At 41.8% G+C, this 16,556-nt stretch overlaps 2 protein-coding genes across 5 annotated transcripts in view; one reads left to right on the top strand and one right to left on the bottom strand.

Annotated features, from left to right (window-relative positions):
* LOC124130870 overlaps positions 1–2,661 on the bottom strand; it is a 37,421-nt gene extending 34,760 nt beyond the window's left edge. The window contains exons 1-2 of one of the 2 annotated variants that reach the window (XM_046493907.2): positions 1,992–2,661; positions 347–556 (exon numbers count right to left, since the gene is read on the bottom strand). The gene's annotated coding sequence lies outside the window, so the exon portion shown is untranslated. The remainder of the gene's footprint in view (positions 1–346; positions 557–1,991) is intronic. The other variant, XM_048388453.1, reaches the window with a different exon arrangement.
* An 818-nt stretch (positions 2,662–3,479) lies between these two features.
* On the top strand, positions 3,480–16,294 carry LOC124130863 (5-hydroxytryptamine receptor 4-like). Of its 3 annotated transcripts, none has more exons than XM_046493900.2 (2): positions 3,480–3,539; positions 15,337–16,294. In XM_046493900.2, the coding sequence occupies exons 1-2, from the start codon at positions 3,505–3,507 to the stop codon at positions 16,262–16,264; spliced, it is 963 nt and encodes a 320-aa protein (XP_046349856.2). In that variant the 5' UTR covers positions 3,480–3,504; the 3' UTR covers positions 16,265–16,294. The 3 variants fall into 3 exon arrangements, with proteins under 3 accessions (XP_046349856.2, XP_048244417.1, XP_046349857.2); XM_048388460.1 differs by lacking the exon at positions 3,480–3,539 and adding an exon at positions 5,141–5,316; XM_046493901.2 differs by lacking the exon at positions 3,480–3,539 and adding an exon at positions 5,141–5,290.
* Positions 16,295–16,556: the final 262 nt, after the last annotated feature.

Here is a 16,556-nt window from a genome sequence, read left to right on the forward strand (position 1 = left end):
CACGTTGTCATACATTTCAACATCAAAATAAAAAGGTTGTCTTGAAAAGATTCGTCGTGATTAAATAACGAAAAAGGATCAAACGACAACATTTTTTACACTCTAACAGACACTTAAGTAACAAAAAAGTAACTTAAAGATAACATTCCCCAGTCTTTAAGACAGTTATTATTTACGTTGAGTATATACTGTTTCGAAATCCCCATTCAACCTGCCTTGACACCACTTGCTTAGGAACTCAATGCACACGTTCGTGAAGCATTGAAACATTGTAGAAACAGGTAATGTTGCGACGAAACATTTCACTTGAAAGCTCTAAACATTTTAAAACTATATCCCCACTCACCTGTTTCCTATGCTTCAGGTAAAGCCAAGAGTGTACCTGTGTTCCCCCGCACAGGTAACCACAGGTAGCACGGCTTGATTACAGGTATGTAGACACTACGGTTTCCACGTGTGGGCAGGTATTGTGTCGACACACAAGTAAGCTCTTTACGCTACCGTCTCTGTCATCGACGAGTCGGAAACCAATACGGTAAGGTCAATTAAGACGCCACTTAGGAAAAGAAAAAAATCGAAAGGAGCCATTAGATTCAAAGAGAAAATACGGATTTGATTACCTTGAGTAATGTTTGCTTGAAGGTGTGGATTATTATGATTTAAGAAGCACTTTGAAAGATGTCAGTGAGAGGGTCGTTTTTGCGCTGACAGTAGAAAGTATGATATGCGCTTGTTTTAACACGTTCCATTGTTGGAGAACTGGTGGGTATTCTTGGGCAAAAAGGTAACCAGCACCCCATATTTGTCTCCTCGTGGAGATTTGGGGTAAAATAGGTCCCCTGTCCCCCATGCTTCGCTCTTTAGGGAATCCGGGTCAGAATAGTCCCCAGTACCCCATGCTTGTCTCTCTGGAGAGGTTATTGTTCAAAATATGTCCCGTACCCATGCTTGTCTCCATGTGGGTATTCCAGGGCAGAATATGTCCCCAGTGCAACGTGTTTGTGTCCAAGTGGAGATTTAAAATAGGCCCCCAGTACCCATGCTTGTCTCCATGTGGGTATTCCAGGGCAGAATATGTCCCAAGTGCCCCGTGTTTGTCTCCCAGTGTAGATATTGAGGTGAAATAGGTCCATGGTATCCCATACTTTTCTCCCCGTGGTAATTTCGGGGCAGAATAGTCCCCCATACCCCATGCGTGTTTTTCCGCGGAGATTATGCGGCAAAATAGGCCCCCAGTACCCATGCTTGTCTCCATGTGAGTGTATTCCAGGGCAGAACCGGTCACGCGTACCCTATACATGTCTCCCGCGGTAACTCCGGAGAAAAATACAATGTAGGTCCCCAGTACCTTATGTTTGTCTCCCCGGGTGATTCTGGGGCAGAATTGGTCATAGGATTAAATGGGAAAAAAATGAGGGTCAACCTGGTTCAAATGGACGTCATCGTACCTGGCGTAATGGGTCGTTGCTAAATCAATCACTGGTCTGTCCAAGACTCAATTATTTTAAAGCGACGTATAACAAATTCTACCTAACTTTATTCCATTGTGAGAGAACTTAATGGTTAATTCAGAGAGAATGGCAAATCGTATAACGCTGCTCAAACTTAACCACTCTCCCTCTTTCTCTCTTATGTTAACTCTCTTTCTCTCACACACTTTTACTCTCTCTCTTACTCTCTCTATGTCCATCTCTCTGACACTCTCTGTGTGTCCGTCTCTCTGACACTCTCGCGCTCCCTTTCTCCCTCTCACACTCTCTCACTCCAGCTACGATAATATATATATTATCGAAATACAACTACAATACTGATACGACTATTACACAACATTCGCACTAGCTAAACTACCCGAATAGTAAGACCAACACCTCATGCTATAGCAACAGTGTCACACTAGTGGGACAACTGCTAGTAATTCACAGCTATCGCACTAGTTAATGCCCCCAGTTGCGTCCATAAATGAAGGCTATTCGGGTCCAAACGCCTCTTACCTCTTAGTTGTCCTTCACACAGTCTTCTAATGCCCAGGGAATGGAACTCTGCATTCCGAATATTCATATATGTAAACATTAATTACGACCGATGGCATTCCAATAAAACCACTGTACATCAAATCCCACAGAAACATCGGCAAGCATTTTGGCAATTCCAGTTCTTCAAAAGTCTTGTATGATCGTCAATATAATACACATATTAAAGAACGACCGCGATCTTTGACCTGTAGTCCCCATCGCTACGTTGTATTGTGCTGTGTCGTGATAAATATCTTTTCACAAGCTGTCCAACCCTAAACTGAATCAGAACATTATTACGTCTGTGTAATACATTCCAAACCAGTACCACGTCAACTTACAACACCGGTCGCCTTCCGTCCAAATCGGTCTCATATTCCACACATCACTGTCGCGGCTTTGTCCTCGAACAAGCTCGGAATGAATCTCTCAATCGCTGCACAACCTTGCGATCCCCGAAGACACACTTCCCAGCCCATGTTCCATATAAACGTAAATTATATTTCTATATCAATCCCGCACAAAATAATAGCCCCGCATAAAAAGTAATTATTTTATATCGAACTAACAGTACAGCTTCGGGTATGTTCAATAGGCTTTGAGCGTTTCCATTCACCTCTCAATGGCTTTGATAGAATGTATTAGCTGCTAGGTGGGGTGGCTGTAGGCAGAAAGCCTAAGTCTCCGCGGGGCTTTATAAACGGATAGGGTGGTTAATATCGCCCGCAGCAATACAGTCTCACCTTGACTTGTGACCATCGTACTTCGCGCTTATTGTTATGATGGCAGAGTGTCATGCATGAAGGAGGGTGTTTGTAAGAATATTGTTGACGTTGGTGTATGTTAATACCAGTACGTGACATATCATACGGAAGTCACGCTTGACTGATTGGGCGATTGAAATAGTGTTTCTAACGGTTGTTTTGCAGCATAAATCGCGGAACGTTGTTAATCCGAAGTTGTGGGGCTATCCAGATATATACTACTCATCCTTTAATAGGGGAAATATTTGGATATACACTTGACATATTATGTGAATCAGTGGCATTACCATCTATTTATGATAACTTGGCTTCTATTGTCTATTGCTAATCGGGGGCACGGGTGGCCAAGTCGTCTAAGGTGCCGCGATTCGCTGTGCAGAGTTGCGTCCCTTTGGCACGCCAGAAACCTATGATTGTGGGTTCGAATCCCGGTTCGCCCCGATTATGTTTCTAGGTTTGTCAGCCCCATACCCGTGCTCGTGGGTTTCACCGAAGTGGTAAACGTCTGAGACCTGCATTACTTCGGGCTTTCCTCCCACATTTAGCTGACACGCCGTGATATAACTGGAATACTGTTAAAAGCGGCGTAAAACCCAACTCACTCACTCACTCACTCATTCATGTTTAATATCGGTGCATTTTAACAAGCCCGTATATTCGTGCTGCATGCCCATTTCGTGCGATTTGATCGTCACAGCCAGCACATTCGTAATGGCAGCTTAGAATTAATGCATGTGCTTACAATTTGCATTGGAGAAAGTAGGTAAGTAAACGTTAATTCGTTTCAAATAGTCTACAGTTGATCTAGTGGCACACACACACACACACACACACACACACACACACACGTGTCGCTATATAAGTGCAATAATCTTGGACGCGACGTTAAACCCAATTTCACCTCACCTAGTCTACAGTTGAAAGAAGACCGAGACGTCATAAGTGTAAATGTGTCAGAAAAAAAGGATAATGATAATATGGTTGCTTACACTGTTAAAATAATTTCAATATAATCTTAAAATCGATTCCAAATGCCTGAGTCAAGAATATATGTCTTTGTAGAAACAGATATACATGTATTTAGTGTCTTTGTGGGGAAAACTTTGGCGCAGCAATACGCCGTGCAGAGTTGCGTCCCTTAGCCATTGCGGATCGGAAATGGGCGAGGTCGGCCGATTGGGCCTCAAATCTCTAATGATAGCTGCGAAATCATAGCGATGTTCTGTTCTGCTGCTACAGTTTTACGATCGTGCATCTACTGGTCTCTGATACAGAGCTACATTCAAATCTCGACATCAACGTTCTAAGTGTAGCATAACAAAATTGAGAAAATTTTGGAGTAAACGTCAGTGAAAAATCTCTCATGGAAATGCGTGTGAGAGCTTATCTTGTGGTTTACCATGAAAAGTTACTTTTGGATTATCTGCCCTTGGGTAGGGATTAGTGAATAAAATTGCGTTAGCGGAGGAACAGTCTCATTAGTGGTCCTTTTTAAAAATTAAAGTATAGAACATAGGTTCTAGTCTGTTCCCCAGGCCAAAGGGGATATATTAAATAAGGAGTCCAACTCAAGTCTAGAATGATTTAGCAAGTCTAGATTACCTCAGTGATAGGAAATTAAGGAATGCTATGTATTCCCCGCATAGGTGCAATGTATGAAGCCCATTTCTGGTGCCCCCCCCCCCCCCCCCCCCCCCCCAACGATACTGCGGGGTTACTGCTAAAAGCGGCGCAAACGCATACTCACTCACTCTAGTAACGCTTACTCACTCACTCTAGTCGTGCCTTTCTATCGATGAATCGATGTTAGTGAGCTCAAACTCCATTCACGCCACAAACCCCGATGTTTATACAGTTTGGCCCTCATTCATACTCCAATGAACTCACTCAAAGTTAATTCTTAAATAAATAAATAAATAAATAAATAAATAAATAAATAAATTGAATGTGATTCCATGATACGTGATTTAAAAAAATCTGTTGAAGGAAAATCTGGAAAATTAATATTTTGTCCTCTGGTTTAGTCTCAAAATAAACATGCTTGTCCTAAAAATACAGTTAAGTACGGTTATAACGAACTCAAGGGGACTACTAATTTTAGTTCGTTATAGCCGTAGTTCGTTATAAGCATATATACAGCATAACTACAGCAAATAGTCGGGACCAAAAAAGTTAGTTCGTTATATCCGTTAGTTCGTTATAAGCGTGTTCGTTATAACCGTAGTTTACTGTATCTACCTTATGAAACAAGCATTCAGTTGTTCGGCTTCTGTCAGAGTGGGACATAGGTTGGTCTCTAATTAATAGCATTGAGACCCGTCATTGGATATAAGGTCTCCGCTCAGCCCAAAGTGAGACGCAATAAGTGCAAATAATGCACGGCTGTTGTGATATCACTGTTATCGTCGTTTAACAAAGGCCAAGATAACGGTCAAACGGGGAAGGTGTAGACACACTGCGACAGACGCGACCGGTGACCCTGATCTATATGCTCAACCCGTGTGCACATGTAAGGTAAATGGTTATTAGTCAGGACAGAGGTAGGTTCACGTTGATATACTTATGATTTCAATTTAAATCACCGAATCCATTTTGAGAGGTGGGGGTGACGTGAGGTGAAATTGGGTTCAAAATTATTGCACTTATATAGCGATGCGCATGCACGTGTGTGTGTGTGTGTGTGTGTGTGTGTGTGTGTGTGTGTGTGTGTGGCTGCTTGTACTAGTCCGGACTTATACAGGTTTTACAGTGCTAGCCCACTGAGATACCATGCTGCAGTTTATATTGAATATCCCACTCCAACACGATAACAAACAAAGCCATACCAACAATATTTGGCGGCAGTCGTGAACCTATAATGTTTTAGTTTGTTTATGTCTTCAAAATGTGTATGCCTGTTTTCTGCAAAGCACAATATAAAAATGGCCGTCCTGTTGTATACATGAATATCAATATCAGTAAAATGGTCAATTTTACTCGGACGTTCCGTCTTGTAGTCACTGCATGGATGACGCCATTGTGCCGTCCTTTCCTGGAATTAGTTTTACCCGACGACACAGGGAACCGTTGTACTACTATGGCTACCATGTAGTTATAAATTAAATCACGAATACCATTCGTGACCAACTCGTGTTATTCCGGGACCAGCCGAATAGCGACTCCATTCTTGACCAACTCGTGTTATTCCGGGACAATAGTGAATAATGACTCGTGCCCCTCTCGTGGCCATTTTTGCGACCGGGTTCCGTCTTAGCGCAAACGGGCATACCTAAAACAATTGTCAACTCGTTGCGTAATGGTTCACATATATTTCCCCATATATTATATATATTTCAGATGCAATTTAAAGTACACATGGACATGCGGAACTATACAGTATGACTGAACACATTTAACTGTGTCTTGGTTATATTTTTAAATGCAAGACATATGTAAAATCACAATTATTTCTGAGGGATTCTTTGACGAACAACTTGAAATCATACGCGCATTCTGATTGGTTTGTCGTTTTTTCGCATATAACATTCATCGATAGGGGGGACGAGTCTTTTTGCAGGTTACGGAAAGGGGCGAGTGGCGACGAATGTAGCGACTCGTGGCCCTCTCGTGGCCATATTTGCGACTGGGTTCCGTCGAAAACGCAAACGGGCATACTTAAAATAATTGTCAACTCGTTGCGTAATGATTCACGTATATTTGCCCCATGTGAGAGAGAGAGAGAGAGAGAGAGAGAGAGAGATTTTTATTTCCTCCAGATGCCATTCCGAAGATTACAATGAAAATATATTCAATTACACGCAGTTAACACAATAAAAAAAGGCGTAACATATTTACAATTAAACACAGTTTATCAAATTCAGATACCTAAATGATGACAGATTTTCACTAGAAGATATATATCAAAAGATGCCTTAGTTTGTACAGATACGAGGAGAATTGAAGTATAATAGTTTCCCAGGTGTATTGATCCAGATTGTGAGTAAATTTTGTTTCAGCCCCAAATAAGACTGATAACATATCTGTTTCATCTTGCATTTCAAAATCAACATATTTCTGAACGTCAAGTACGTCAATGAGAGAAGAGAAAAACGCATTTCTTTCTGATATCAGCGCTTCACAATGTAAAATAACGTGGCTGTCATAGTCAAAAGCATGCCTATTACAGAGCATGCACTCTTTCGAAAGTTTACTACGTGATGAGACTTTCACACAGAGTTGTAAAGCAGGTCGATATTCCGGGTACAGAAAAGCTAATTGCCAAAGTACATGGTATGTTAATTTCGTATGAATTCTCTTATAACGGGACATGCGTTATTTGATACATTTGTGAGCCATGATTGTTCTTCGTATTTGCATATAGTTTCGTTAACACGATTTCTCCATTTCAATTTTGGAAGGAAAGTACCGTACTGAGTATATGCACGAAGGTAGGGACTCAGATTGTATTTATCAAGTGTTGATTTAAGATCTCCACAGATTGTCTTTGAATTGACAGGCCTTGCAATGGACGCGCAAAAATATCTTTTGCAAAGTTATTACAGTTCAGATTGCATAAACGACCAAGAAAAAAAAGTTTGCATTTATCAATATATGCAGTAATTGTCCAAAGTCCAAGGTTCGAAATAGTAGATTCTGAAGGAGATCTTTTATCAAGACCCTGTACAATGCGTGCAAAATATCTTTGCGTGCCTTCCAACAGAGCGGCATGTTGACCCTTGATGTCATAGAGTAATTAACATCCATAAAGGCTGGTTGTGAGTATCATTCTGAGCCATATTTTCACGCTTGAAATTGGATGAAGATCATAACTATTTAATCCTAAAGATCTTAGGGAGTTAATATTTTGTCTTGCTTTCTGACAGTACTTTTCAATTCTTGTTTTACAGGACAGATTGTATGTTAGAAGTATTCCACCATACACCGTAGAGTCAGTTGTAGTGATGTGTATATTACCAAGTTTACAATGACAGTTATATCCCTTGCGTTTTGCTTTGGTGAACACAATTATTGCACTTTTTGATGTATTATATGTTAGGCGCCACCTTGAGGCATATGTATGTACAATATCAAGGGATGTTTGTAAGCCTCTCGGTGATGCGCTAATAAGTGTAGTATCGTCGGCAAGCAAGACTGCAGGAATATCCATACCATATGCACGAATGCCACATTGTGCTTGTCTAAGGGCTGTAATGAGGTCATTTATAAAAACAAGAAAAAACCAAGCAGTGATTACCCTGCCTTGGCCAACACCTTGTTGAACCATATATCTGTCTGATTGTTCACCTTGGTAGGAAATATAAGCATAACTATTTGTATAACAATGATGTAGTAATTTCCATGTATTACCTCTAATGCCCAGTTTATGTAGTTTGTAAAATAATCCATCGTGCCATATCCTATCGAATGCTTTTTCATTATCTAAGAAAGCTGCATAGACTGCAGAGTCCCTTTGTATGTAATACTGAATGCCTTCGATCAAAATAAATACTGACATAATAGCTCCATGTTCTTTTCTAAAACCAAACTGTAGCATATCAGGAAAGTCTGGGTTAAGTCTACATAGTTTGTCTTCTATACGTTTGAGCAGTATTTTTTCAAAGAGTTTATAGAGACATGATTTGAGAGTAATACCTCTATAATTTCGAGGGTCAGATTTTTCATTCTTCCCCTTATATATTGGTATGACCATACCAAGTTTATAATCATAGGGTACATATTGTAGTTTCATATGATTAAAAAGTATACGAAAGGAATAAATAAGATGTTCTCCTTCATAGATAATATGTTCATTTGTAATCTTATCCGGACCTGGGAATTTATTCCTGCTGAGGGATTTGACGGCCTCTCTTATCTCTTGACATGTAAATTCTTTATCCAATTCCCCATCAGGCCTCTCGTACTTGTTTAAATATCTGTACCTTACTAGTTATATCTTCTTTAAATACATCATCAAATCCTTCGGAATGGTAGGGTTTGGCTAAATCTGAAAAATATTTACCCCATTATCTGCAAATAGCTGAGGGTGTAGAACCACATTCATCCTTATAGTTAAGTATAGGTATCTCGGCCACCCGCCCTCGTTGTTTTCTAACAGTTTTATAAAAAGAATTTATATCAAGTTCAGCTGACCTCTCAATTTCCCTTAGGGTATTCTTTTTGTTGGACCTTTTCGATTTTCGAAGTGTCTCTTTTCAGTTTTATAAGAGATGCGCGAATCCGAGTTTTCGTCCCTGGGTTTACCGTTATTTAGCCATGCACGTCGAGCAGCCCTCATACGGTAATGTGCATCATTTAGTCCATCAGGTTTCCAGAATGGTTTAAGAAAAGGTTTATATTCACATTTAGGGATACATTTGGAACTTGCAAGTAAAAGGCATTTACTTATATGGTCGCTATATGTGTCAACATTTTCAGGCTGACAAGACAGATTACAGTCGTGAAAGGAGTTAAGATATGTACCAAGTTCACACTGGTATCTGAGTATATCGTCTTGACTTGCTTTGTTCCATTTTGGAACAGGGGGGTTAATATTGAGATTATTTCGACCAAAGGCTCTCAATGACATAGATAATAAACAGATAATAAACATGGGAGATGATCTGACACCGTATAAGGGCATGTATCTATAACATGGAGATCGGTAACATGGTCTTTTATCCACGAGGGTACCAGGATATAGTCAATCATACTCTTTAAGGTGTTATCCTTGGATCTACATGTATAACGTGGGGAATGGGTTGCGAGCTCACTAATGGTGTGTAGGAGGTGTCTATCAGATATAGCAGTGCCAACTAACTTATCCCGGGCAGAGAGATTGTGCTTACAAATATCTGCATTAAGATCGTTTTTTCGCATATAACATTCATCGATAGGGGGGACGAGTCTTTTTGCAGGTTACGGAAAGGGGCGAGTGGCGACGAATGTAGCGACTCGTGGCCCTCTCGTGGCCATATTTGCGACTGGGTTCCGTCGAAACGCAAACGGGCATAGTTAAAATAATTGTCAACTCGTTGCGTAATGATTCACGTATATTTGCCCCATGTCATATATATTCCAGTAGATATTTCAAACATATCCGCACTTGCGGCAATTATACAGTATGATTGAACACCTTTCACTGTATCTAGGGTATATTATTAGATGCAAATAATTTTGTACTTGAAGTCATATGCGCATTCTGATTTGCTTGTCGTATTTTCGCACATAACATTCATGGACGGGGGACGGGTTTTCTTGCAGGTTACGGAAACGGGCGAGTGGTGACGAAAGTACAGATATCCGAACATGTTTAATCCGGGATATATGTCAGATCTCGGAACCTATCGCTGCTACAAATGCAAATCCTCGACTTTGAGCTTTATACAGTCGGGGGGCGGTCGGGTAGTCTAGTGGTTAAAGCGTTCGCTCGTCACGCCGAAGATCCAGGTTCGACATGGGTACAATGTGTGAAGCCCATTTCTGGTGTCCCCCGCCGTGATATTGCTGGAATGTTGCTAAAAGCAGCGTAAAACCATACTCACTCACTCACTTATACAGTCGGGGACATCATCCATTATGGGTCCGCATCATAACTTACATCAAGATAATCGACATGTGATGTCCATTCAATGAGAAGGTGTCCAGGTCCCATACCCTGTCAGTTTCACTACCAACCTTTCCATGCCTTTGTTTGGCGGATACTAGTGTGGTCCCCACTCTGCACCTTCATACATAGCTAGACTTCAGAAATATGTCTCCGTTTCACGTTTTCTCCATCATTTTTTTTTTCAAATTCAGCTTTAAATTGGTATGAAGGACTTCCTTAACTTAGACCATCCTTTTTTAAAAATGGAATGGCCCCATGTCTATTCAGGTCATGAACTGCCATACTGACCTGATTGGCAGAAAACGAAAAAAGCATGGAGGCTTTTGCAATTTTCTGAAAACTATTCCGTACGAGGCAGCTCTTTTGAAATAATGATAAACGTCCAAAAGGAGCAGTGCCAGGGCAAATCATACGAGCATACCACCCGTTACCAGATCCACCGGGGACCACTACCTTCAGGATTTGTACCTTAGGAACCGATTCGTGATGGTGACGTCATCATCTGCGAGCACCCTTTTTCGTCGAGTCAGCGGGACAGGGTCTAGGAGCTCCTATTCGGGCTGATAGACCGTTCCGTCCTAAAACGCCAACGTGGACGTCAGAGTCTTAGAGGTGCACACACTGAAAATCAGTGGCAGAACAGGAACTGGCAAAGAGTTCTCTTCTCTGTCGAGAGTTGGTTCCAACTCTTCAGGGCTGATGGGAGAATCAGAGTACACCGCCGGCAAGGGAAACAGGAGGCATGTTTCTGTGTTCGGGAGGTCGCACTGTTTGGTGCAGGTAGCGTAATGGTGTTGGAAGGATTCCGTGGTGGCGTTAACACAGATCTGGTCGTTTTCGGTGCCAAACTGACTGCCCAACGCTGTATCGATCAAGTGCCTTGTCCTGCTGTCCTTCCATTTCTGTGGCACTACCCAGACAACCTGTTCCAACAATGTCAGACTGCACTCGGTAAGGATTACGATCAACTTTCTGTACGCCAACGTCTTGTCCTGGTCGCTGAGATCTCCCGACATCTCCCCCATAGAGCATCTTTGAGATTTTCTGGATCGCTGGTGTAGAGCACGACCATTTCATTCACTTACAAGACAAGGCCTTGCTCAAGCACTAGTTGAGGAATGGCAACGGATTCCAGTAGCCCTTATCAGACGTGTGACGTTCGGCGACCAGTTATAGAATGTTTACATGACAATGGAGCGTTGACCGATCTGTGATCTGTGATGCCTCCTCTTCAAGGTGACTTCATTGTGTATAAGCGCTGACCACGTGTTAGAATACTGAACATTTGGCCCCACCTTTATAACTGTGCCCGTGACGTCATTATCTGTTTACATTATGACAATGTCTACATAACACATGCAGCTATGCCTTCAAAGGCTTCAACATAAAATTATTTTGTTTTTAATAACTTTACTGTCTCTTTCCTGTACGTGGACACCTAGACATACGTTGAGGCAATAACGATTCTACGCTGGACAAGGTGGAGGTGGGCCACAGCATCTGCAGAATGAAAAAGAGAGCAATTATACCTCTTAAAATCTTTATGGTAGTTTCAGATGTGTTTGTTTCGAAAAAGAATGAGAAAATGTTTACACGCTTCAGTGACGCAATTCTAATCAAATTGTGGCATTCATCACAACCTGCATCTTTCGGTAACCTGTAAGACCAGTTGGTCTCGTATGTGAATGGCGGCACCTTTGAATGACTGGATCAACTGGATCAACTAGATCAAGAATTAACAATGTGTATGATATCTTAACTTTGGACACATTCACGTCTACTTTTCTAAGCGATTTGTGGAACCCAGATTGTCAGTAGTCTGTATTCCTGGCAGCAAACTTGGGTACTCTCCCAAAGTCAGTCAACAGATTTGGAGGTTCCAAACCCCAAAGGCATCGAGTAGAATTTGGAATCAGACAACTTAGAAAAGGACTCGACAAGGAGAATTTTTAGAGTTGATTCTCCATTGGCAAGAAGTTAAAAGTCATCCATGTAAAGGGTGCGAGTAAGGGGTGTTGGTGATCTGTGCTGAGGAATATTTGCTTTTCTGTTTGTCACTAAATCCTTTTAGCTTTTTGCTAAGCAAAGAGGATAGTTATAATCCTGGGGCGGTATTCACAAAGCTTCTTAGAATTTTCTGAAGCCCTAACTATCCTCTTTGCGTAGCAAAAAGCTAAAAGGATTTAGTGACAAACAGAAAAGCAAAGGAGTAGAAGAGTCGCCCTGAAATATTCCTCTTCTAATAGAAATTGGTTCCAAAGTCACCTCCTGCTCGTGTCAATACATTCCAGCGACTTCAAAATGCAGAATCATAAGCTTTTCTGAAGTCTATCCAACACATTGAGGGGTTACGGTGGTAACCTCTTCAAGGGTCATTTTCTGAACCAGCAATTGATCCTTACAACCCCAACATCCCTTTCTGGCTCCTTTCTGCTCCATGTAAATACTGTCATTGGAAGCGTTGTATGATGACACACGATCAGCCACTGTAAATATTTTGTACTGTGTGTTCAGACAAGTTTTTAAGGTCAGTCAAATATTGTTCGACCTTTGCACAACATGAGTGGAACATCCCCTGTATCCACAAGAGTGAAGAGGTGAGTGAGTGAATGAGTATGGTTTTACACCGCTTGTAGCAATATTCCAGCAATATCACGGTATATTACAACAAGCACTTGGTATCATTTACATGCATTTTGCTGTCTAGATGTGTGGAACATATTGACATAACACTCTCAGTCTGATAATGACAACAGCATTGATAGCATGTGTCAAGTGGGTTGTATCGCTCTAAGTGTTGTTTTCAATCAGTACAGATATGATATGTCAAGTTAATGGTGTTCTACCCTGTGAGATTCTGGTGGAGTGAGTGAGTATGGTTTAACGCCGCTTTTAGCAATATTCCAGCAATATCACGGCGGGGGACACCAGAAATAGGCGTCACACATTGTACCGATGTGGGGAATCGAACCCGGGTCTTGGTCGTGACAAGCGAACGCTTTAACCACTTTGCTACCCCACCGCCCCTGTATGCATAAGAGAACTTAAACAGTGCAGTAATTGTGTTCGGACACACACGGGAACATTTTCCCAAACCGGTTTCGAATACCACCAGGCCTTGGCGCCGTATGGGATTTAGACTTTTTAATTAATTTTTTTTCAGGAAACAAGGTGTAATGAAACACAACAATGGTGACATTTTATTCTTGTACCTTATTACTGTAGTCCTCTCCCCTTAGTTCCTCGAGGTGGCGGGGGCACGGGTGGCCCAGTCGTCTAAGGCGCCGCGATTCGCTGTGCAGAGTTGCGTCCCTTGGACACGCCAGAAACCTATGATTGTGGGTTCGAATCCCGGTTCGCCCCGATTATGTTTCTAGGTTTGTCAGCACCATACCCATGCTCATGGGTTTCACCGAAGTGGTAAACGTCTGAGACCTGCATCACTTCGGGCTTTCCTCCCACATTAAGCTGACACGCCGTGATACAACTGGAATACTGTTAAAAGCGGCGTTAAACCCAACTCACTCACTCACACTCCTCGAGGCGGCAGTTATCTGGTATACGTATTGACCACAACTGTGTCCAAAACCTTTCACTGGAATCAAATGGTGGGTCTTTCCTCATCAATGCCAGTGTTTGCACTTAATTGCCCATAAATATGTTTTTCATCAGTTTTGAACAGCTTATTTTGTTTTATGAAATTATTTTTATTTTATTGTCCCACTTTCTTTTTTTTCTGTTCAAATCTTTAACTTTGCATTCAAGGAATCAAGATTTTGATTTAGAATTTTCTCTTTTGTTGTCTCACACTTTGTATTTAGTTGTGTATCTGTCCGCGTTGAGAGTGACAGAATGTAATTGAATTTATCAAGCTGATTCTGTTTGAAATGATTGGTTCAGTTGTTTGATTGGCCTCCGTTTCTCAATCGGTAAATCACAGATTTGATTATAGAATGACATAAATAAAATATGCAACGCATCATTAGAAAGATCATTGACAGAAGAGGGTTCGGAATCGGGAGAAAACTCAAAATCTTCGAGGCCACCAGGAATTTCATTTTGTGACCCATATGTGGGTCACGATTGACAACTGCGTCAGGTAATTTAGGGAGATTAATGCGAATGATCATCCGCAATTTCGGGTCTTCTACTGTTGGAGCTGAGGGGTCATGCAAAGGTCGACTGTTGGCAGTTAACTTACCAGGTTCACGGCGCATTTATTATGTTAGTCGCCGGAGCTGGTCAGGGATTTTTGTTCTCTCAGGTTTGCATACATTGACATGGCTTTGTCCCAATGCTGCTTCCATAATTTGCCATTTACTCCTGGTATTTCTGTGTGGACCAGAAGTGTGGACTTCATTTTTTGCGTCCAAGATATTCTTGGATGGGTTCTGTGCCTCCTCCTAGGGCAAGTCCCATCTCCAGTTTGGTTGGTTTGTACCGGAGGGAGGTTGACTGGGCTGTGATCTGTTGATCTGTAACCCAGTTACAGTTGGGGTTGGGGGTGTGTGGTGGGGTGTGTGTGTGTGTGTGTGTGTGTGTGTGTGTGTGTGTGTGTGTGTGTGTGTGTGTGTGTGTGTGTGTGTGTGTGTGTGGTGTGGTGTGTGTGTGTGTGTGTGTGTGTGTGTGTGTGTGGAATTAGGCGACTATGGTTGTCGTAAGAGCCGTCATGTAGCTGCAATATTGCTGAGTGCGGCGTTAAACAACAAACAAACAAACAAACAAACTTCAGGGGAATAAATCCTCAATATCTAGGCCCACCACGGAGGGCACTTTTTACAAAAATATTATTATTATTGTTAACTGATCAAGAGACCGATCATAATAATATTATTCTAGTACAAGCTTATCAAACCATTGCAATAATTGACCTTTGTTCGACATTTCGACCTTTTCTGATAAACACTGTTATGTTACTAAACCTGGGATGCTCAGTTAATTAATTTATCATCTTTATGCGATTTTTGTCTTCCAGGACTGTCAAGTTCAACTTTAAGATGACGTACGACATGAACCTTCCCAGAATCCCCCCAACCGGGGATCGCAAAACCCGGATTGTGCTTAACTGCGTCTTCACTGTAGGAATCGTCCTGGGAAACCTGCTGGTGCTACTCCTAGTCGTCGGTTCCAAGAAGCTGAGAAGGTCATCCAAGTACATCTTAGTCGCCAGCCTCGCTTTCGCCGACCTATCAGATGGAGGTTTACTCCTGCCCATGTGGACCGACATCTTGATTGACCAGAGAGTCAACTACAGCTGTTTGGCACGCTATCTAGCAGGGGCCTGTGGCGACAGCGTTGCTACAGTTTGTAGCCTTTCTGTAGTAGCCCTTAATACGGACTTCACATTTCGCAGAGCGGTCACCCAGTACCGTGGTAAGTTACGAAGCGTCATAACAACCGTCCTCCTCATGCTGTGTTGGATCGGGCCGTGTGTAGCGTTAGGGCCATTCATTGCCATGGGGATGCGAAACTCCGAGCCTGCCCACTGTTTCTTTACCTTGGATGAAAATTCTAAAATTTTCATGTATCTGGCGTTTTTTATTCCGTCCGGAGCAATTATTATTTCGTCCGGATTTGTGATATTTGTACACTTTAAGACAAAAGCGGGAGGTTACTCTGCCGACACAGCTTTTCCTTGTGACGTTTTCGTTACGGCGTGTGTGACGGTGGGATTGTATCTCCCCTTCGCCGTTCTACAGCTGGACACTTACGACTGTCATCCTAATGAGTGTTATATGTATTTTGTTTCAAGATTTTTTATTACTGGAAATCTTGTGTATGCGAAGTCGGCCATACTTCCTTGGATTTGGCTGTGTAGTAAAGATTTTCGAGACGAGGTCAAGGACATTTTCTGTGTCAGGTCAAGGTCAAATAATGATAATGTTGGCACCATTGATCACTAATATGCTTAATGTTGAAATTATATTTATGCACTACGGAAGTACTTATTTATTTGTGTGTGTATGTGTGTGTGATTGTGAGTGTGTGTGTGAGTGTCTGTCTGTCTGTCTGTCTGTCTGTCTGTCTGTATGTATGTATGTATGTATGTATGTATGTATGTATCGCACTCATTAAATTTTAACTCATACTTAATTGGTTAACACAAATAGAACACGGTTGGCACAGTCGTTCATGACGACGCAATTCGCTGCGCAGAGTTACCTACCTTCGGCGTGCCAGACACTTATGATCGTG

Source organism: Haliotis rufescens, unplaced genomic scaffold (assembly GCF_023055435.1).
Source record: "Haliotis rufescens isolate VD_foot unplaced genomic scaffold, xgHalRufe1.0.p SCAF_10, whole genome shotgun sequence".
In the NCBI taxonomy this organism is placed as follows: domain Eukaryota; kingdom Metazoa; phylum Mollusca; class Gastropoda; order Lepetellida; family Haliotidae; genus Haliotis; species Haliotis rufescens.